The sequence below is a fragment of the Echiichthys vipera genome, assembly GCF_963691815.1.
Source record: "Echiichthys vipera genome assembly, chromosome: 2".
NCBI lineage: Eukaryota > Metazoa > Chordata > Actinopteri > Perciformes > Trachinidae > Echiichthys > Echiichthys vipera.
In genome coordinates this window covers 13,311,495-13,334,353 of record NC_139827.1, presented here as the reverse complement: position 1 = coordinate 13,334,353, position 22,859 = coordinate 13,311,495, and the positions used below count along the sequence as shown (strand labels likewise).

At 39.7% G+C, this 22,859-nt stretch overlaps 1 protein-coding gene across 1 annotated transcript in view; it reads right to left on the bottom strand.

Moving 5' to 3' along the window:
• Positions 1-22,144, bottom strand: part of fbxo41 (F-box protein 41) — a 33,243-nt gene extending 11,099 nt beyond the window's left edge. The window contains exons 1-4 of the mRNA XM_083935033.1: positions 21,493-22,144; positions 20,297-20,526; positions 5,517-5,724; positions 886-959 (exon numbers count right to left, since the gene is read on the bottom strand). Coding sequence (XP_083791159.1) covers positions 886-959; positions 5,517-5,724; positions 20,297-20,526; positions 21,493-22,041 — 1,061 coding nt within the window. The 5' untranslated portion in view covers positions 22,042-22,144. The remainder of the gene's footprint in view (positions 1-885; positions 960-5,516; positions 5,725-20,296; positions 20,527-21,492) is intronic.
• Between the last annotated feature and the right edge of the window lie 715 nt (positions 22,145-22,859).

The following is a 22,859-nucleotide window of genomic DNA, read 5'->3' as shown; positions in this document are numbered from 1 at the left end:
TATCTCCCAGAAAAATAAAATGTTTCCTAGTACACTTGTTGAAAGGGAGTTACATACTTACAGAAGATAGCAGCTGCACCCTTTACTAAAGTTAAATGATGACAACGTTTCAATCCTACATGGATCTTGTCACGTGTAAATGTATATTCTAATTTATACATCATTCTCACCAAAAGGCTGAAAGGCTATAAAAAATAAAACCATAATCTCAAAATTATACTCCTTCAAAATTTTTCACTTGAAAAATAATAATTGTGTATCGCGATATCTCAATATATTAAACTTCGTCACGATACCATTTCATTGAAAGATGATAAACTATCATATTGAATTATTGCCAACCATACTTCAAAGTATAATTATTATTTCTAAAACATTATATCCTAATTCATCATCCCATACACCAGAATCTGTATTACCTTCATTCAGAATTATATTGTATTAAGTCAGATAATAAGGAAAATCTTGTGCAATGTGCATATATGTTGTCTAACACCCTTCTAAATAAGTAAGTCTGGTCAAATCACAGTAAGGACAAAGGGAAATAAGACACCACTTATATTCATAATTGTTTTCTCATTTTTCCATAAATATGTGTCAAGGTTTAGGAAAGTAAATATGTATAAATATATAGGCAGAGCCATCATAATACAAACTCCATTTTTTATTCTAGAGAAAATCTTTCATCTCATACTCTTGATTCAGACCTCTAGGTATCAGAGTCAGCAGAGCAAAAATATTAAAACTTTCCCTCTGGAGTATGAGGGTATTTAAATGGCCTCCTGTCTGTGAAGATCTAACGTGCCCCAATGCCAATGCATGCATTACATTTCAGAGGTGTAAAATGAGGTGTAAATGAAGAACAGGGGCAGTGTGCTGTCTTACCCTGTGCTGGGGGATGAACGTCGGTCTGACACTTGATACATGCCTCTTGTGCTCCCAGAGTTGCTGGAGTTTCTCTGGCGAGACACAAACACACATAAAGAAAAGTGTTATTAGTAAAATACTTGCTTCATTTAAACATGGATGAATTCCTAAGTACGCTCCTGAAGAGAGGATGGTAGCCTTGATACTCTGGCTGCAGCATTATGTTTTTCCTCATTCTGCATACATATCATAAATGAATGAATTTAATATTTAAACCAATACACTCAAAACGATGCATGTGATATACATCATTAACACTGAAGAGAAAATAAATCAAATAGTAAATAAAATACAAAAGTAGCCTATTTCAAAACTGAAACAAACAACACAAGTGATCTTGAAACGACAGACATTTTCTGTATGGTTAAGTCATACGGTTTGACCTCACTCCAGCTTACAGATTTGAGCGTCATTACAACTGGTGACAGCATCAGGCGTTTTCAATGGACAAATCCATCAAATAAGAAAAGATGATGACAAGTTAGGCCTGAAGAAGCGTGTTTAGTTTATTGTGATCATTTTCTCCTGAGGATGGCAAAAAAAAGAAAAGCTCAAAAAACAAACTTAAAATAGAAGGGCTCATTCTCTGGGGAGTAATGAGTAAATGTCACGTCTAAATAAATGTAAGGTCAAACTTAAATTGGTGAAAACTTTTGCCCACTAGTGTTGTTACAAGAGGTCATCAAAATCATTAGGAATCATCCACAGGGGATCATGAATATCCATGACAAACCTCTTGGCTATCTGGTCAGTACAAAACAAGGCACGCCCTCTGCCTCGGCTATAGCAGCTAATGTCGTTACTTCACCAGCTTTCTCCACAGCGCCTGTTATTTAAGTTTAGCTTAGATTAGTTTAGCTCCCAAGTTAGATGGCGGATGTTAGTCTCAGCAAGTCCCACCCACTGATCTGTAATAGGCCTGTAGCGTCAGTGGATCCTACCCCCTATAAGCGGGTTTGAAAATGCAAAATGACGATTTTGATGGCATTTAAAGCAAGAGGTGTTAGAGGTCCCCGTCTCAGGGGAAAATTAGTGAATGATGCACAACCATTCAAAAATATGTCTGGGTTTCAAACGATACAAAGCTTAATGCAAATGGTTGAAGTGGTCCTATAAGTGTCATTATTGTGGTTGTGCTGCCTGACTCTCACTCTCTCTATTTGCCTGGGAGCAAAATTCTCCTTACACTACTTGCATTGTGCACTGTATGCTGTGTGTAGTGTTTTGTACATGTGTGTATCTACTTGTGTGTGAAGTAGCTCCAGGTGGAACTCTGTGTACCAGACTGGCGACTTGCCACAGAGGGAAAATGTGCACAAACAGAGACACTGTCAATCCTTCTATCTCTCTTTCTTTTTTCCCTCTTCTTCTACTCACACAGCTTGTTTCTGGCCTAGTGCCGCTAGAAGTGGACCATAGAGGAAAGAGGCAAACACCAACAGTGGCTCTCATTCCTGGCCAGCCTGCAGTGAAAGCAGAACGGGATGAAACAAAACGGGAACAAAAAGGCCAGAAACGTATGTAACACTACGATTCAATTAAAGCTACTGTCACCTTGCACTCACTGTGAAGAAATGCATTTGATTCAGCTTGAGTTGAGAACTAGGGAGTGAGAAGGAAACAAGCCATCCATCCCTTCTCTCGCTGCCAGTCTTAAAATACCTCGACAGCTTGAAAAAACCTGTCTCCAAGGAGATGAGAGCGACCTCGGTGATGTCGTGACAGAGAGACAGAAAGTGAGGTTGTGAAGGTCTGTGATTGGTTGGGTGACATCTCCGGGCTTCCCTTGACAGTGTTACAAAGTGCCAACCAGTCTGTGACACCACACTTGAACTCGTCATCTTGATTATTCACATGCCTACATGAAACTCACTGAAGTTTAAATCCAAAGAGAGGACTTCTTAATGTAGGCAGCAGTGGTTTGGGTCAATCACAGGTGAAAGTGTTGAGAAAAAAAAGTATATTTAATAAATATTAATATTATATTCATTCAATTTTAAGGGTCCCATATTATAAAAAGTGAGATTTCCTTATCTTTTTTGATCAAAAAGCAGGTCAAGGAGCTATATAAAAACACTCGTCGGGCCGTCAGGACTTCTGTACGGTTGTGATGTCACAACTATATTATATATAGGCAGAAAGTGACGCTACTGTGCCATTACAGCTATTCAGTGACTGCAATGATGGTGCAGAGAGCGCAGATACGGAGAACCCGGAAACGCTGACCAATCAGAGCAGACTGGGCTTTTTCTGGAGGGGGGTCTTAAAGAGACAGGCGCTAAAACAGAGCGTTTCAGACAGAGGGTGAATACAGGTAGACAGACAGATGTGTTTTTTGAACATTAAAGCATGGAAATATTTTCTAGTAAAAACCTCGATTTCAAGTATGAATCGGAAAATGAGCCTGTGTCTCCTTTAATATGTATCAAACTAATTATTGTTTAAAAGAAAACTGGCATTAACTGATTTCAGATGTATTTGCAACAGGTGACATACAGCATTAAAAAGAAATATCACATATTCACTGTACTGTATGACTTCTGTATATAAAGTGATTTGACCTGCAGTCAAGGACAGTGATCTTGGAAGAAGATGTTTTACTGAAAATCTCTGCATATTTATATTTAGCTTAAAATGAAACAGCCAGTTTCTCTCAGGCAGATCTGCACCACATTACCGATTACTGAACCTCGAGCAAGAGCAAGAACTGGTTTCCATGGCAGCACGCACATTTGTGCAATGAAACAGGTCACAGCTTATTCAAGAGCTGTTGGATGATAATTTGAATAATAATAAAAATTCTGCTTTTACATTTTTAACACAGTGTAACAAGGCAAAAGAGGAAGGGGGAAATGCCACAATGGAAGCTGTAGAGAGTCTGAATACAAAGGGCATGAGGAAGCTTTTAATGTGAGTACGCTCTCTGCTGAGTATGTCATCGGCTGCAAAGTTCACTATTTCTACTATTTTGATGCTGAGGGTAAAGCAGACATGGATCAAGCCATTATTTTTACTTTGCAGCCATATGACCTATGGCAGGTGAGCGTCACATTGATTACAAAACAAAGTGCTGTAGATACATACACTATATGGCATATACGTAGCTATGCCGTTTTTCAGGGTTTGCGCAAGTCCCCGTAATTTCAATTAAGGTAAAATCTTATAAGTAACAATTATTAGACTATATTTTAGATAACAGTGTATTTCTGTTGAAGTGTTTTAAAGGTTTTGACATGACAGAGTTCATAAAGAGACGTATTTCTGAGCAGAAGAACTTCACTACTGACCTCAACCCCATCGACACCTTTGAGAAGCAACGGAAGCAGCATCTCATCAAACAACATCAACACGTCAATCTCACTAGAACTCTTGTGACGGAAAAGGAACAAATTCACGCAGCCAGGTCAGAAAATCTTTTTAAAAGCCTTCCCAGAGGAGTGGAGGCTATTAAAGCATCATGCTAATGCCCATGTTTGTGCAGAGAGGTGTTTGTCCACAGTCTTTAGGACAGATAGTGTATTTAGCCAGTTTATCAAACTTTTTAACTGGGACTCTGAACATTTTATGAAATAAATGAAAGTCACAAAGTGCTTTTGAAAAAGTAAACCCATGTGCAGTCGTGTTAATTTCACGTTCTAAAAAAACATCTCTGCTCGATGTTACAAATGTTGTGCTAATGCAGTTAACAAGAAGGTATTGATGGACTGATTCCTGGAACAGGAGGAACAACAAATGAGCTAAATGACTTAAAAGAGCTCAAGCACATGTCAACAAGGCATTTGCATACACACTTGTGATCTTCTGTTCTACTGCTAGGTTTAATTTAGTCCAGAAACATCTAGTCTTGTGTATGTGTGTAAAATTTGAGGTGATACTAGTTTACTGAATATCACCTGAAAACAGGAAAGCCCCGGACAGTTACTGCACTTCAGCTCTGTAAAGAAGAGTAGACTTGTCGTCTTGGGCATCTTAAAGTCTATTACGGGTTCGACCTGTGGTGCACGACAGGGACATTACTCAATACAATCAATGCTTATGCACTATTCAAAAGCAAATAGCTGCTTCATCAGGCACTCTTGGAAAGCTGGAAGCAGCACTCTGAGCAGTCTTGGGTGGTAAAATGGAAATTATAAATAAAAGAATCACAGTGTTCTGAGTTATATTAACTATATATCACAAATCAAGATCTGTAACAGCTCACTACCTTTTTGAATCGCTTTCTGTATCATCATGCAGCTCAATTTGATCAGTACGGTGGCTGAGAAGTTTCAAACGAGACCACACTTTTGGCTTTTGCATTTGCGTTGTGGAATTATTCTTGTCGATTTTGCACAACATTTCTCAGCAACTATAGATCAGGATCAATTCAGCATTTTAAGTCTTTTTGTATGTTTTATATTTTATATTTGTTTATATTTTTATTATAATTTGTTGTTTAGACTGTCTGAAAGCAGGAAATGCCTTGAATGTCATCAACACAGTCAAGTCTAATCATAACACAAGAAACACAATATTTAACAATGCATTTTACTGTGTTCTTAGCAGTAACTCATCGATGCAACAGAAGACACAAGTTTGGACATCCTCACCTGTCGTCCATTGCCCTTGGAGGCCTGGAGGCTGCAGCGTCCTAGGCTGCCGTTCGGCGTGGTGCCACAGCTACTGATTATCTGCAGCTGTTTTTCAGCGCGGTCCGCTCGGTCCAGCAGCTCCTCAATGAACTGTTGCAGCCGTACTTTGGCATTGGCTTCACGTGCTGCCGTCTCCTGAAGGAACTGGTCAATCTGGGAGACTTCCCTGAGAGCAGAGAGGGAAATGGCAACATTAATGGGACACTCTAAATTTACAAGTTTGTTCTCTTAAGGCCTTGTGGTGAAAACTTACATGTGTGGCGGAATAAACGATCGTGTTTTAAGTTGTTTTATTCATGCACCATGGAGAGAAATCATACACATGAGCAGAGTTCACTGAGGAGGAAACCTCGCTCAGGTCTTTTTATAAGGTAATGAGGTACATAACTAACACGTAAGTGACACAAAAACACAAAGATTCAAAGACATGCAGATAAACTTCACCTGCCTAATGCCACCTCTGTCCTCATACAGTTCTGTTCATCCTGTTCAGCCCTTTTCTTAATTGTGAAAATGTATGATTGTGTGTCTGTGAATCATCTGTGTCTGTCAATATCTTTCATGAAAAAGAGCTCTCAGAGCGCACTTACACTGTCCATCTGTACCGTGCCCAAGCACGTTTCACGGCTAAAGTCTTGTTTGTTTGACCAGTGTGAGTGCAACTGTACCGCGCCTAGATGCCGCACGCTTGCCGGCCACGGACCGTTTGGGAGAGGTGGGCTTTTGTAAAGCACGTTTGCACATGTACAAGCACGAGCATGCGCACGTGTACAAGCATGAGCACGAGGCCTACGCCGGTTCTGTTCACCAATCAATGTGTGTGATATGTTACGGCGTGATGACATATAGACAGGCAAGAAGCATTCCGCCAAGGCCCAGGTAGTGTAAGTACAAACGGGCCTGGGCCGCGGGGGGAGAGGGAGCGGGTGGTCAAGTACCCTAAAGCACGGGCCACAGTACAGATAGACAGTGTGAGTGCGCCCTCAGTCTCTATGAGAATACCTGTTTCAAGAAAATCCTTTCAACCTGCAATAACTGATTTGTTTTGGCCACCTGGAGGTGGTAGAAACAAGCAATATCATCACCTTTAAAGTTGATATGGTGATACTGTTAGCAGCTGCTTATCCAGCAGTTACGAAGGGCCACTGTGGTCACACTGTGTGTGATAAAAATGAGTCCAGCATTCACTCTTTTAGCCCTTTTTTTGTTCTCCACCAGCTCCTGAGGGAAATATCTTTCTCCGCTAAATGCTCCACTTTGTTCACCTGCTACTCGCTAACTATACTTGCCTGGTGCTGAGCAGGTAGTGTACAGTAATTTTATCAGAGGTTTGTTGCGGCTGAGAACAGCGCTATCAGAGCAGTCGGAGTGAAGCAGGACAACATTCAGGTGATCATTTTTCTGCAGGTACTGTGAGCGACCACTTGTTAGAAAAAAAAGATTTATTGCCGCTTTAAGTTACAATGCTTTTCATAAGGGCTGAAACAGATAATAATTTGCATTATGGATGAGTGCATTGTTCATTTTTTAATCCGTTAATCAGTCAAATGTCTGAGCAAAATGCCAATCATTACCGCATGAGACCAAGGTCACATCTTCAGTTGCTAGTCGGGACCAACAGTCCAAAACCAACAGATTTTCAATAGAGACACTAAACAACAAGACAAAGCAGTCAATTCTTACATTTGAGAAGCTGAACAAGACTGACAGCATAGATTATCCTCAAAGTGTTGTTGGATATTTTCAGTATGTTTACTTATGGTTTCAGCATTACTTCTCACATCCAGACAAACCTCTTCATACCTGAATATCTTGCCACCACCGACACAACATCCCTCTTCTACAGAACCTTCCTTTTTACTTGTCATGCCTTTTTAATGTGGAACTGTCTACATATGGGACTTCTACTCCCAGGAGCTTTCTTCTCCTTCTTCTTTGTGTCCTTATAAACAGCCCGACCCTTTACTGTCTAAGTGATGCAGTCAGGAGAGCTTAACAAGACAGTGACCTTGACAAAGCCAAATTAACCATTAAAAGCTTCAGACAGGGAATAGGGACATCAAATCTGTGTCCCTCAAGTTTAAAGAGTTTTATGCTCATGAAATAAGCCAAGTCACTCATTAGGATGGCTATTAGGATGTCAAATCAATCAAGTCAAACCATTATTACTAAGCATTATACAATCCAATCCAATCCAAAAACAGTAACGGTGAATTACAGTGAATAATCCTGAAATGGGGGCATTCTGAGATAAAAATATTTTGCTGTCTGGCACAGTTAACTTTCCTTATTCTCAGGCTAAAGATTATAAAAATATGGTTAAAATATTAGTCTAGGTATTTGACTGCAGGGGAAGAATGAGAGCACATATCAAATCTGTGAGTGAATCAGTAAATTTCAGACAAAAGTGGCCATAACTTCTCTTCTTCTCTTCTGTGCTGAATCCTGTTTAGAGTTTGCCTCCTAGTAATTGATCATAATGTGAAATAAAATGATTTGTGTGTACTTTGGGATCATTGGGCCCTGTGTAATTAGGTGTTAACTATTCAAAATAGGATTTTCCACACTGCTGGAGAATACACTTTTCACAGTGGAAATGTACAGAGAAAATATGAAGAATGTGAGTGTTTGTGTGTGAGACATAAACAGTCTGCACTCCAAGCTCACCTCATCCTTGTCAAACTATAAACTCTCCTCTAGAAAAGGAAAAGGGAATTTCGACATCCTGTCAACACTGGAGAAAGATTGTATCAACAGGGATCTCTCAGGGACAAACTAAAGATACAGACAGGAGGTAAGGTCTCCTTTCAACCACATCTAGAGACATGAAGGGCTTCATCAATTAATGGTACTAAATCTATAAAAAAAACCTACCTTAGCTGAAACCTGCCTAAACCTTATGTCCTGCAGGGGGTGACGCCACTAACAAAATACGTCTGATTTTATAGACGTCGATGAGAAAATGAACCTACTTCTCACTTGATTTATTACTAAGTAAACATTTTCAATACAATAGAAATAGACAATAAAGCTGGGTATGCTTTGGCTACGTGGCTACCTTGTGATTGACAGGTCGCTACCTCTGTCTTATTCTCTGGTTCTCAGTCAGATCCACCTCGTCCAAATATGGTCACTTCTGTCTTCAAAAATGAAGACAAAAGTGCCAAACTAGCGGCATCTGAATGGTAGTCTTCCACATACCATTGGGTGACATTGTCATCATCATTATTTTATTATTTAATCTGCATGCTTATTTCTAGTTTCATTTGAAGTTTCTATCCTTTGGAATTGTGTTTCAAAGTTTCTATGCTGAATTTCCTGTTTATTGCTAATAAACATAAAACAATTTGAATTTCCTTTGTGTATGAAACCTGCCTTTCCCAGAGGAAGGGAAGGAATGAAGAATGGTTGAACTGGGCTCGGACAAGAATATTATATTCTCTATTCTTTTGTTTGTCCATCACAGTTGATTATGACCATGGCATGTCTCATGATGTTGGGTTTTGGAGGTAGAGCTCTTCGGCACTTTTTAGTAAATTGCTAGGGTGACAGCAAAACACATCAAATGACAAATTGTATATGAGTGCTAATGTAAAAATAACACGCATTAACAAACTGCCTCGGCAGTATATATTATTGATTCATCCGACTGTATTTGATGCATCTCATTACTGTGCACAATTAATGAGTCCAAGTATCATTTATTTTAATTCAATGATTGGAGCTGTACCTAATGCGGTGTATGATTATACAGCCTGAAGCAAAAGTTTTGCTCTCATAATTAAAGTTAATAAATGGAGAGCAACAATAACTGAGGACTGTTTTTAGTTCAGCCTCCTGTATAATGACATAACTGCTATCTCACAACTGCTGTTATGAGAGTAGCTGGTTTGTATGCACTATTCATTGTGTTTTGGCATCCAAATTGTAATGCATTTGGAATTAGTTTTAGTTAATTATTCAACATTATGAGATTTTTGTTGTTACAGACGCAGCAATACGGATACAGCAATCCCATGAGGAGGAGCGTGTTGGAGGAACACAACACAAAGCCTTTCACTCCTGTCTCCATGTAAAAAAGAAATGCACGGGTGCACTAGACCCCCTGGCAGCTTGACCACTTAGCTGAAGGAACCTCACTCACTTACGGAAAAGAGGCAAGGAAATCAGGAATTTGATCGAAAGACCGAGAGAGATCTTGGAGGGTATGCAGAAGGGGGGGGGGGGGGGGGGGGGGGGGTTTAGAAGGAAAAAAAGACATAGTCACTGGAGCCTGGGAGACATGCAAGGAGAAAGAGGTAAGACTGGGAATAAAGAGGAGCGAAAAAACAGAGAATTGAAGCTGATGAAAGAGCAGGGAATAGGCGCAATGACTGTGTGTGTGTGTGTGTGTGTGTGGGGGGGGGGGGTGGGCAGCAGAGGCTAAAGCAACAGCCAGCAAACAGAAATCTGCAGTCATGTGGAAGCAGAACGCACAGGAGGTTTGACAGAGGAGGGGAGAGAAATGGGATGTGGCTGCTTCCTGTTGTCAATCCTAATTTCAACACACACACACACACACACACACACCTCGCTCTCACAGCGTGACTCAGTCCGACACCTCCGAAAGAAACCTTTAAGGTGACAACCAAGCCTGCACGCTTAGCCAGATGCTGGAGTAGCTGGAAGGGAAGACCGCCGTCTTTTCTGTGTGACCGAAAATGCAGGTTGTTTATTCTGGGGTTTGATTCAGACAATCACTCTGCACTCGACACACGCACACATGCACGCACGCACACACACACACACACACACACACACACACACACACACACACACACACACACACACACACACACCCAAACACACACACACACACACACACACACACACACACACACACACACACACACACACACACACACACACACACAGACACTGTGCATTTCAGTCAAAAGCAACTGGACTTGGTTATTTGTCTAAGAAGACGTTTCCCCTCTCACCCTTAATCAGTTCATGTACGCATCTGACCAGGCTGGGACTGGTCCAGTTGCACATTCACATACTTTTCTGTGAGGCTGTTCAGAAGTTACACACAAATTATATTTTATTTCTTTAGCTTTTAATTTTTTTTTATAATTTATGTGCATGCCGATATCTGTTTATTTAGATGCCGTCTCTCAACTCCAATTAGTAAACAACAGAGCGTAAAAAATGACTGCTGCTAGGATGAGGAAGCCTTGGCCTGGATATCCACTGGCTACACCAGAAAGCACAAAATATTAGCTGTTGTCCCCAGAGGCAAACAGATAGCTGATGGGTTCCAGGACCAAAATCCAAAATCTACCAATGGGACACACACCTACAAAACACGTGAATTAATATGCTGTAGGTAATTTGTTTAATCCAAACTTCAGTGTAAAAATGACAATTCTTAGATTAATGCAGTCTTATGTGGTCCGTTTTACCAAATGCTCTACTATCTAGTGGAAGGGCACTGTTGCTGCATGGGCTTAGCACCACCCAAGACGATGTGATTGGTTTAAATAAATACAAACCAGAGTGTTTTCCTCCTATCTCAGAATGATAAGTCTGGTGTAGAGATTGGTCTGGCTATGCAAGACTATGTAGTGCACAGAATAAACTACAGATGATGCAGTTTTAAGCCATAATTCTATGCATATATCATTTTTTTATTTTATATCACAGCACAGAAGTAAGGAGCCAATCTAAAATGTACTTCTATTTCAGCTATAGAGGCTCTTTGTTAACTCAGGGTTTTGCAGGTTAAGAAAAAAAATATTGTTATATATCAAATACAGTATTATCAAAATTGCTCCACTGTGCTTACCACATGTACCACATGTCTTACTGCACTTTATTATGATTAAGGCGTCAAATTAATTTCATTGTTGTGTGAACCAAGGAATCTTCCATTGTGATTGGAGTTTATTAAAACTTTACATACAATATTTCATGAACCATGAAAGAAATTATTAAAGTGGCCGGGAACTGTGCCTTCTATGTAAATGCAGTAATCAAATATTGATTAAATATATTATTATATATAATTTTATCTTCTTATCGTTACACACCTGCAACTGATCTGTCTGTATTCAATTAAACATTATGCAAGAACTAAGCTGCGATGCAAACAATGCGCCTCACTAAATCCTATCACCAACACTAACCAACAGAGATACAATCAATACCACTGATGAAAAAGGATAAGGTCATATTGCTACACTTTAGTTTTACCACACAAACAACAAACAGTACTCCTGCTCTCTGCTGCTTTTCCCCGATGACATGACAATAAGTGGCTTGTTTGCCTGATATTCATTTCAATTTGAGGCCTTCTTGTCCCTTTAAGCTCTTGGAAAAAGAAAAAAAGCTTCAGTCTTGCTAAATTTAGTCCTTGAGCTTGCTAACAAAAAGCTACAGTTTTTCTTATCAAACAAATGGAAATGGGCTTTGAAGACCTCAGTAAATGTCCTACTGCATACGCACAGAGACATAATGAATCGCTGAGCCGAAAATATTTCGTTTCCCTACCACTTAATAGCCATAACAAATAGTCTAGTATAGAAAGACACACAGCTATAACAGGCATGATTAATAAGGCATGATCTTCAGAAGGATTCTGTTTAAATGTCAATTACAATCACTGGTCATCCTCCTTTCACAGTTGTCATCATCTCTGGCCATTAATTCAGAATTATGCCTCATTAATATTAAAGAGCAGAGATGACTGACTGAAAGGCCGGCATGAGGAAGACAAGGCTGTTTCATGAATAGAAGCTTTCTCCACTCTTACAAAGGACAGCTGCTCATGTGTCGTTGTGTTTTGACACCTGGAATAGTGATTTTTTTTTTCTTTTTCTGGGGAGAAGGATTCAGTGGGGCTACATTGTGCCATCATGTCATAATGTCACACATTTGTATGCATTACACAAAAAAGAAAAAGACAGCACGAGGAGATGTGTAGAGAGTATGGCTACATGAGATGGAGATGTGAGACAGACGAGGATGAAAGGGTGAGAGAAAAAGGATGATGAAAGCTAACAGCTGAAATGTTTTCAAAGCCTCTCAGGAGAAAAAAAAAGCATACTCGATTTCCCAAGAAACCCTTAATCCATGTCTTGGCTCCGATCAATCAGGGGAAAGTAAATATTTTATTGTGGCTCAAGCTTTCCTCTCAAAGTCTAAACTAATGAGTCACCCAGAGATATAACAGCAAGATGTGGAGCCTTGACAAAATATGACAAAAAATATTAGATTCATTATAGGGGAAAAGGCTTCCTGAAATTCAACTGCCAGCCTCTCAAAGACAGTGAGTGAATCCGTCCTTAAATTAGGACTAGGCAATATGATGACATATATCATCATAATGATATTGAAATGTCCGTCTTATATATTTTCTATATAATTTCTATCGAGTGTCAAGTTTTTATTCACAAAGGAGGAGACAAAAACAGGCTTTACCATGTGGTTATTTATCATAGACTATTTATTTATTGACTGCATTACTAAACCTACTATACCATAAAATATATCTTTATCAATATTTGAAATGATCTATATTGGGATGGAAGATTTTGGCCATATCCACCAGCCCTAACTCCAATGCTTGTTTGCGATAATGAAGCAGATGCTTTGCACTCGTGGATGAAATCATTTCATGAAAAAAAGAAGTGCAACTGGAACAACAGATATATGCAATGAAACAAGTAGGGCTACAGCTAGATATCATTTTTATTATCAGTTAATGTGTCGATGGTTTTCTTGATTAATCAAGCTCCAGGAACTTTAGATTTAGATGGACAAACGTTTAAGTTCCTAGAGCCCAAGGTGACATCTTAAAATTACTTATTTTGTCCAATCAATGGTCCAGAATTTAGTGATATTTTGCTTGAATTCAAATTTTTCATTGAATTTTGGATTATTGCAGAAAATAAGGTCTGTTGCAAGCTAATCTTCACAAATGAACACTACTTCTATGATTTTTCAAGAGGAACATCACCACCAATCGCTTCCAACTGATTTCATGTGTTCGGTGTTATGACGATCTGCAGTCTCATTTAACCATTCACTAGCAACCGACTGTTTTAAGACCTTGAAAAGCTTCCAAATTTACAGATTTTTTTTTTTTTAGCGTAGGACAAACCCACTGGCTTCGAGACGAGGGAACCAGAAGTGCAAAATGCTAACTATTTTCCACAGCACTCTGCAAACAGGCATTTCAATCTATACAAACCAGCAGCACTCATTCAGCTCTATGACAGCTTGACAGCTCAGGAAAAGGAGAGAGAAATAATGACAGCATTGTCTCAATATCAGGTTTCGACTGAAGAACTAGTACATCCTCCAAACATCATACACTCCTATAATCATCAGCAGTCCATCTGCTAACAGACTGGTTACTTCAACCTTTCATGTTAGTCGTAACAAAATGAGAAAGAAGACAGACGTGTGGTCTCAGCATCCTTTCATTTTCTTTCGCATTCAAAGCCTTTCATCCAGTCTCAAGGACACACATCAGTTTCCTCCATTTAATGATAGAAATGAACAGCCTCTACTCATACATCCCGCTCTATCTGAGGGCTAGCATCCACAGCATCATGTATACACTACACACTGGGTTATCTAAAATCACGCAGAACCCTTTCTTGTTATACACCACTTTGTATCTCTGCTGGAAATCTGAATTCAGTGTCTTTTCAAAGAGTATTATTCTCCCTAAGCTGGTCTTACGACAGCTCTACATTGTACATTACAGCTTTAATATATCTAACTGCAGACATCCAGTCCTAGCAGATGAGCTCTGTAAGTACATAACAGTGCAGAAAGAATGTGTTTAGTAATAATTATACGTAATTATAGGACATTTCCAGTTAATAAACATATTCCATGTTTTAAAAAATGATGTACATCGTATTCTGTGCATTCATTTTTGTGTTTGGCATCAGCACTACAATGTTTTTTCTCTGTTATCCAAACAGTTTACTGGCTTCCACGACTGCCTTTTCCTCTGGGGTTTGGACAAATATTACTTGAGATACACCGCACTTTAACATATATATTAAAACAAAGACGCTTGATTACAATAATCTGTATGGGAGGCGTCAGGTCCACATTCTTAGGTGTACTGCAGATCACGTTCTTACTCTGATTTCTTTTCATTAGAGAGCCCTCAGAAGCCTCGCCACACTAATCCTACATGCTCCTCTCTCTCAGGCATTGCCGTTAATGAGGCGAGTTCTGTCTCTGCCCTGACAGCTTCACTTTGCATTCAAGATTGCTGTCTTGAGCTTGTTTTATGAGAGGAGGCACAGTGACAGCAACTAGCCAGACTTCTCCATGCTCTGTGGACCCTTTAGAGTCTTCTCTTACTTTATCATAGCTGGTTGTATGAATAAATCATGCCTCAGGGTTGAGACCTACTGCAGAAAATGTGCATGTGTGTTAAATATGACAAATCTGACAGGAGTTTTCTCTGTACTGCTCTCCTCCTCCTTCAAAAGAGACCTTGAACACCTGCACAATCTAATACAAACAACTGCAACATTTACTCCCTTCCCTGTTTGAGCAGCACATGAGGTGGATACAATATAACAAAATCTGACACAGTAATGGGAGTATGTACAGCTACAAAGATTACCATAATAATCACCTTTCAAACACAATTGAACACTATAGGTTTCACAAAGGAAGCATTTGTATAAGGCTGCAACTAACAATTATTTAAATTGTCTATTACTCTTCGTCAGTTCTTCTCTCAATTAATTGGTTTGTCCAGACTCTTTCTTTTCCATAATTGCTACGCATGCTCATGAATAGATTACTGAATGGGCCTACGAGGCACAGGCACAAGGGCCCTGACTCACAAAATGACCAAAAACACACATAAAGCGACTACGAATGACCCAAGACGACAACAAAGACACACCAAACAATTAAAAATAGAAGCACCACAAAAAGATGAAAAATGAATATGCAAAACCTCTAAACATTGACTACAAACGACCCAAAGTATGACAGAAGCTGGGACACAGAAATGTTTGTAATGTCTTAAAGGCATTTTATTTTTATTTTCAAGTTAACACTTGTATTTTGGGTTTCTACTAGAACATGTTTACATCCTTTAATATTTAAAAACATATTGTTTTTCTCAAACTGTCTGTCTGAATATACCTGTATTCACCCTCTGTCTTTGTTTTGGTGCCTGTCTCTTTAAGCCACCCTCCTGTCTGCTCTGATTGATCGGTTTTTCTGGGTCTTCCATATCTGCTCTGCTTTGCTCTGCTCAAATTAAGCACTTTCATTGCAGCTAGAGAACAAGAATGACTGTAATGGCAATTTCTACCTATATATAATATAGTTGTAACATCACAATTGTGCGGAATACCATACAGCTTGTTTAAAGATGGTCTCTGAATACGGCCTGTGTGCATTTCTCGGTGGATTGAGCGTTTTACTACTTTAACAGTATTTTATATAGCAACTCAACCTGCTTTATAATAAAAAAGACACAGAAATCTCACTTTTTACAACATGAGACCTTTAAATAATAAATCAATAATTAAAATAGTTGCTGAATATTTCTTAACCGATGAACTAAATGATTATTCGACAAATGGTTTTGGCTATAAGTTGCTTCAGGGCCAGAGAATTGGACTGCAAACATTGTACAGGTCTAAATAATGACCGTATCATCTCATACAAACTTTTCCAGCAAGAAGAGAAACAATTAAGTATGAAAAGAACAGTGGATGTCCTCTATGAACTATGTCCTCCTGCAGGTGCACTCAGTGAGGCCAGCTGTCACTTCCATGTATGGAACAAATCACAAACTGAAGGTCAAAGTTAGAATTAGAAATAGCTCTTCAAAGACAACTGGCACAGTGGGAATTTCAAGAAATGATTGGCAACTATTATTGGCAACTAAATAAATCTTGCTGTATTTCATCAAGCAATCGTTAATAACTGGAAGGTTAACGATATTATTCGTATTCTCTGTGACAGACACAAAATGAGGCTGGTTTTCTACTTAAAGTGATTCTGCAGCATGCTGAAATAATAGCGATAACCATCCCGCCATTTTTCATTTCTCCTCAGGCTCCAGTTTCTGCTGATTGCAGCTGCTCTCATTTATTCCAGCTGCTATCAAACCACTTAACAGGCGTGCTTGAGGGTCTCTGTTATTCATTCACTTTTGACTGCTTCAATGTAGTGTGATATTAATCATTATGTGTTTCCAGTGACTGTTACAATATGAGCATGCGCTGTGTTTTTGTCCGTTTTGTTGTGAATTTGCAACTAAGTAAACTGCACGCTAAGATTATCATGAAGGCCAAGCTAAAATGAACATACTGTATGTTCCTAAGGCATCGTGTATGCTTTTCATAATTATTTCCACTGTTTCTGAGTGCAGAATAAATTATAAAGGCATGTCATATTTTTATGCATAGCACTGGTAGCAGCAGAAGCCAGTCCATGGGAGTTTCCTCTGGTTGCATAGCAACTCACAGTGAGGTGACTGGCATTTTTATAGTTAGACAAAACTGATGTATAACATGATGCATGTCTTCTCAAAGCAGCTTCACAGATTCTCTATGTAACATGTATTTTTTTAAAGAATATGCTGTGTGTATGAGGCTGTTGGGCAGCCATGTTTGAGCCAATAAGCTGCTCTGTGTCTGTTAACTTCTGCTTAGTCATCATCCCTGCTGAACATTCACTGACTGTGATGCTCTTTTTCCACCTCAGACTTACTCTGTATTTTAGAGTCTGAATGAGCTTACTGTTTGACTGCCAGCTTCTCCTCAGAGAGGCAGAGACAGAAAACAGGGCTGCTGGCATAACTAGGAGGTGGTCACATAGCCCAGCAGGGATTTTAAGAGTATGACCTTCCCAGTCTGATGCTGCCAGATTTGGGATGCATGACCACAGCTGCTGTACCCTTTACAACAGTGAGGCGGAACTAAAAAGAAGAAAAGCACACTTTGTCTGCTGCTCATTGGACCCAATAATACACTCACTGTTTTGTATCTTACTATCACAAGATCAGCCTAGTCAACTTCTACTACAAGTTTAGCTGTCTATGTCATAAGGCTGTAGGAGAGAGAAAAACATTTTGTTCGTAACGTTGACAAAAAGAGACCCTTTTGTGAGTTAGCTGTACGACAATGATCGACTGCATATGTTATTAGTGCTGGGGGATACTGAAAAATATATACAATAGGGCTTTCTTAATTGGTTTTGACCCTGCACCAAACAGGTCCTTTTCAAAAGGTATTTATATTCAAAAGATAGCCCCTCGTTTACTTATACTTATATTTTCTGAGAAGTCTGAGTTAATGTGCTCGTTATTGTCAACATCAACGATGTAATTGCGTCTCGATGTATGATTTCATCACAACACAATTCCACTGACATGACAATAAATTATTATTGAATTATGGCCCAGTCCTAATGTACATGTTTATTAGCACTGACAGGCGCATTGTTAAATTCAAACAAATTTCAGGAGCAATAAAACGTAATGGACGACCAGCACTCAAACAATTAGTCAAATCGCTTAACAACAATTTGGATGGGTCGATTACTCTTTTTTGGTAATTTATACAGTATTTACATTTTTGCTTGTTCGACCAAAGCTCCACATTTACGTAATGATAACTAACCCATTTCGTAATTTTCGGAAAAAAACAAGAAAGTGGACCTTGTGACATTTTAAAGATGAAACTATTTATTTAGAATAATCAACACATAAAAGGAAAACGAAAATCATTGTTAATTGCAGCCATACATGGCACACATAACTGCCTCAGGATTACTATCACAAAGAATCACAAACATACAGCGGTTGCAGTGACATGTGCAGTTGTGTTGTGTTTGTGATGAGATTAAACGCCTTGGGAAAGCGCCTTTCTGTCTCTGACCTACTGTTGACATTCAGGCCTGATAAAGAAACGAGAGAAGTGATAAAAACCCAGAGGAGGATAGAAAGACGAGGCTGGCTGTGCTGTCAGATAAAGATACAGTACAGATACCAGATGACTTTAATATGAGCCTTGAATGACACTTGTCAACACTTGTTGATCACTTTAACAAAGAAAATGGGAGCAAAGCAGCAAAGAGCTCGTGTTTGTGGTGGCAGCAGCTATGAATGTACCACACCTTAATCTACAAAAGTGGGCAGAAACTAAATTTTTGAAAGACCTATTCCTAAACCTTCTCCTGAAACGTTATTGAGCTTCGACTTATAATGAACTCAAAATAACCAATGTATCACATTCTTCTGTTTCCAGAGGCTTCTTTTCTCATTAGATTGGTATTGTGTCTTATAATTTACCTTCATAAACACTTTTCATTATAATAAAAAATAAACTATTTGACTCTTTTACTCTTTTATAAGTCTTCACTTTGAATGTTTTCATGGTAATTCAATGCAATACATTTTTAAAAACCTAACTAGGGAGAGAGAAAAAAAAGCAACCATTCTCTAAAATAAAGAGGAGTTGCATTGTTTTTATGTATTACCATCCATTTTCACATCCAAGTTTAGATATAAGAATCAGAAAAATAAACCTTGGTTTTACTCGCTCTTCGTGCCGTGCTGTGGGAGAGCTCCAAATCATGTCCATCAGATTCAGAGCCAGCAATCACTTGCATCACCCTACTGAGATTTGTATCCAAGCGCAGCTTCTATTTACAGCAGCCATGCTTTTAACTAGTTCATGAAGTAGCATGGCAGCTTTATGGAGGGACTGGCTTGAGAGAGGCAGGGCAGGCGGCATCTGTACTGCAGACCCAGCTGCTCCTGTCCAACTCTCTATTCAGCATGAGCAGCTAACCAGCCCTGGAGGGCACTGGTGTATGGAGACAGCAGCGAGACAGATGCCGAACACATCTGGTGGGTGGATGAGACTGAGAATTACACCATCAACAGATAGGTAGAAATGATGAAGGGGAGGGGTGGGGAGAGTGTGTGTGTGTGTGTGTGTGTGTGTGTGTGTGTGTGTGTGTGTGTGTGTGTGTGTGTGTGTGTGTGTGTGTGTGTGTGTGTATGACAAGGCGTTTAATGAAAGGCAGAGCCAGAAATAGTTAGAAGCCATCTGTATCTGAAGTCAGGGGAGGGGAAACTGGTATCAGCGGGTGTTTGTGTTTTACTATATTTCATTTCACCATAAACCCTTTGTATAAATCAGGGTGATGGATAGACAGACTGACCAATAAATGAGCATCACTGTCAGTAAAACAGCAGCAAGTGGGAGTGTGACTTTTATATTTTTGGACACACACTGAAATTTAGGGCTGCAACACAATTTTATTGTTATCATCATCCATTAAAGCAATTCTTCCCTTTCTTCCCTCAAAAGTCCCACCCTCTCCCTCAGACCAAACAAAAAGTTTTTTTCAGACTTTTATCGGAAATATATGAGAATTAAATATTGATGAGTTTCAACACCTGGTGGATTTCTTTTACATTTTCGTGTACCATACGCTTATTAGGAGCATTTTAAGATTACAAAAGAAAAGTCTAAAAATGCCATAAAGGTAAGAATTGCTTTAAGGTGACGTCTTTAAATTGCTTTCATTTAAAAACCTGGCAGACAAAGAAAACCAGTAACAAACTATTACCAAAATTCCAGCTGAACTGAAATTATATTTCTTGATTGCCTACGGTATTAGGAAAGCACACCAACAGCCACAGCTCTGAGTCTACAGAGTCTGATTATCAGATCATCACTTACTGTTGTTTGTGACTGAGCTCCTGCTCCTTGTTCACCAGGTCCTGTTTGAGGTTGGCTAACATTTCCACAGAGACGTCCACCTGCCGAGAAAGCTCGGAGGCCTTGTCCTCCAGGTCTTGTTTCTCTTGGCTCAGCCGTTCACTTTCCAGTTTGGCCCGCTCCAGCTCGGAGCTCTTCCTTTCTAGCTCTGACTGAAGACGACCTACGCGGGCCGCTATTTTCTGCTCCACCTACAAGACAAAAAGCACTTGAGCTGCCTAATGGTCCCGCCATAATCACCACATTGTATGAAACATAACTAGTTATTCAAATGAGGTCATTACCTGAGAAAAGTAATTAGCACGTTCATTAACAAAAAAATATGTCAGCGAAAACCTTCACATATCCATGTTTAGCATAATACATCTTACAGCATCATTAGTTTGTAGACAAATAGTTGTTTCTTAATAAGACGCAGAATAGTGCTCAGGGCTATAAAGAAATCCTCAAGATGGACACTCAAGTGAGCTTCTTGAGATATCTATTTCTCTAATACCAATCACAGGAAGATAAGCATCATTATGACATATTAGATATTACAACATATTGACTAAAAAAAAATCAGCAAGTGATTTCAGCCAAATCAGGAAATGATATGCTGGCCTTGACTTGAACTTTAGTGCGCAAACTATAACAGCTCAAACTATAAAACAGCCTGTTTTTTGACTATTAACAACTTCTTTGCCAAATGTCCGAGTGGGAAAAAGCACACCAAATCAAAATCTAGTAAAAGAAAAGATTAATCTTTTTTTTCAGCTAAAAACATGAACACACTGTGTTCTTGACTTCTTCATCATACATTATTCATCAAGTGGTTATTTCGGTCAGTAAAGAATTTCCTGATTACAATTATGCAGCTGCTAAGCTTCCTAAATACATGTTGTTCCCATTTAAACTGTTGTCCATTGGTCACTGATAAAAAAACCTACTGTGTGACTGACTTAAGTGTAACTGATCAGGCAGAACATATGCACACTCTGACCAGTAGCTATATAAATACTTTATGTCCAGTCCTTACCGTATCCATATATCTATATTTGATTTTGCTTGTTTGTTTAGGTTGTTATCTTTATTTAGCAGTAAGTCTGTTTCTCTATGAAGTATATGGAGAGCTAGTTAGAGCCAGAGTGAGTTTGGCTAATAAAGATGCTTCTGACCTCTTCAGACAGTTTCTCCAGCCTTTCATCCAGTTCCAGTCGTTCAAACGCCCGAGCCTTTAGCCTGGCTAGGCCCTCCTCGTAGGCTGCCTCTACTGCACTAGCCGCTACATTAGCTGCCACTGCTACAGCTGTGCTGGGGTTTCCATGGGGACCTGGGTCTGCAGATGTCATGGCTTTCTTCATAAAAATCTCCCCCAGGGGAAACTCCACATTGGGAATATACCGGGCCGCACTGTTGGAGTTAGCCGGGGTCAAACTCAGGTCGTCCGCACAAGGAAGCTCACGACAGGGGAAGCGCCGCTCCTTCAAAGCTGAAGGACGCAGCGGCTCAAAAGGGTCGTTGTTGTTGGCAGGTGTGAGGAGAGCTCCCTCAGCCACTAGCGGCAGCAGAGCAGCAGCGTCACATACACTGTTTGATTTCGAGAGGACGTAGAGGGTCTCGTACGTGTGGTTGTACTCCAGATGGGCACGTAAGGACGACAGGCTTCGGAAGCGCTTGTGCTCCCCGCAGCGAGGACAGCGGTATGGTAGATCCAGAGAGGCCATTCCGTGCAGTAACTGCCGGAGGAGAGGGGGCGCTCACGCAGCACAACGGTAGCGCCAGTATGAGGGGACAGAGGTCAAGTGCATGACAGATCCTCTCATGGTGAAAACAGGGCAACAGGGCAACAACGGCAGGTCAGTAGAAGGAAAAGAGAGCCCATGTGCTGTGGAAGAGCCCAGCTCAGTCACATGACCACACATAGTGGTAACATTCAACTGGTCTTTTCACTTCATCTGTCATGGTTCCTCTACCTGAGGTCCTAGAAAAAGCAAGAAAACACAAATGAGTTTTAGTGCTTTATACTGTGACTTTTGCTATGACATCAGATGAGAAATAGAATCAAATTAATAAATGGGACGAATCAAGTCAAATAAACATCTGACAGAAAGTTGATGACAAAGTCATCAATACAAACAATAAACTACGGAAAACATGTGTGCTCCAGAGCCTTTTTTCAACAACTTTCCTGCAACAAGGCCACTTTTGCGGACTGCCAAAACTGTTGATTAAATTTTTTGGCGTTTTTTCAGAAAAGGGGGGAGACTGACATGCAGTGAACCTTTAGTCAGTTGCAAACAACCAAGATGGCTGCAGCTGATGTGGAACTTCCTGTTGAAGGCGCTATCGTCTAGCCTAACATCGCCAGACAAAATCGCAAATACATCTGCCAGTCCTAATAAAACATTAGCTTGCAGATTCGCCAGGTTTAAAGGAAAAGTAAAAACACATTTTATCCTCAAATTCCGATGCCGCAAAAACGGCAACACTCGTTCACACCATCACAGCTCATGACTTCATGCTGTAGCTCTACATTTTTCAA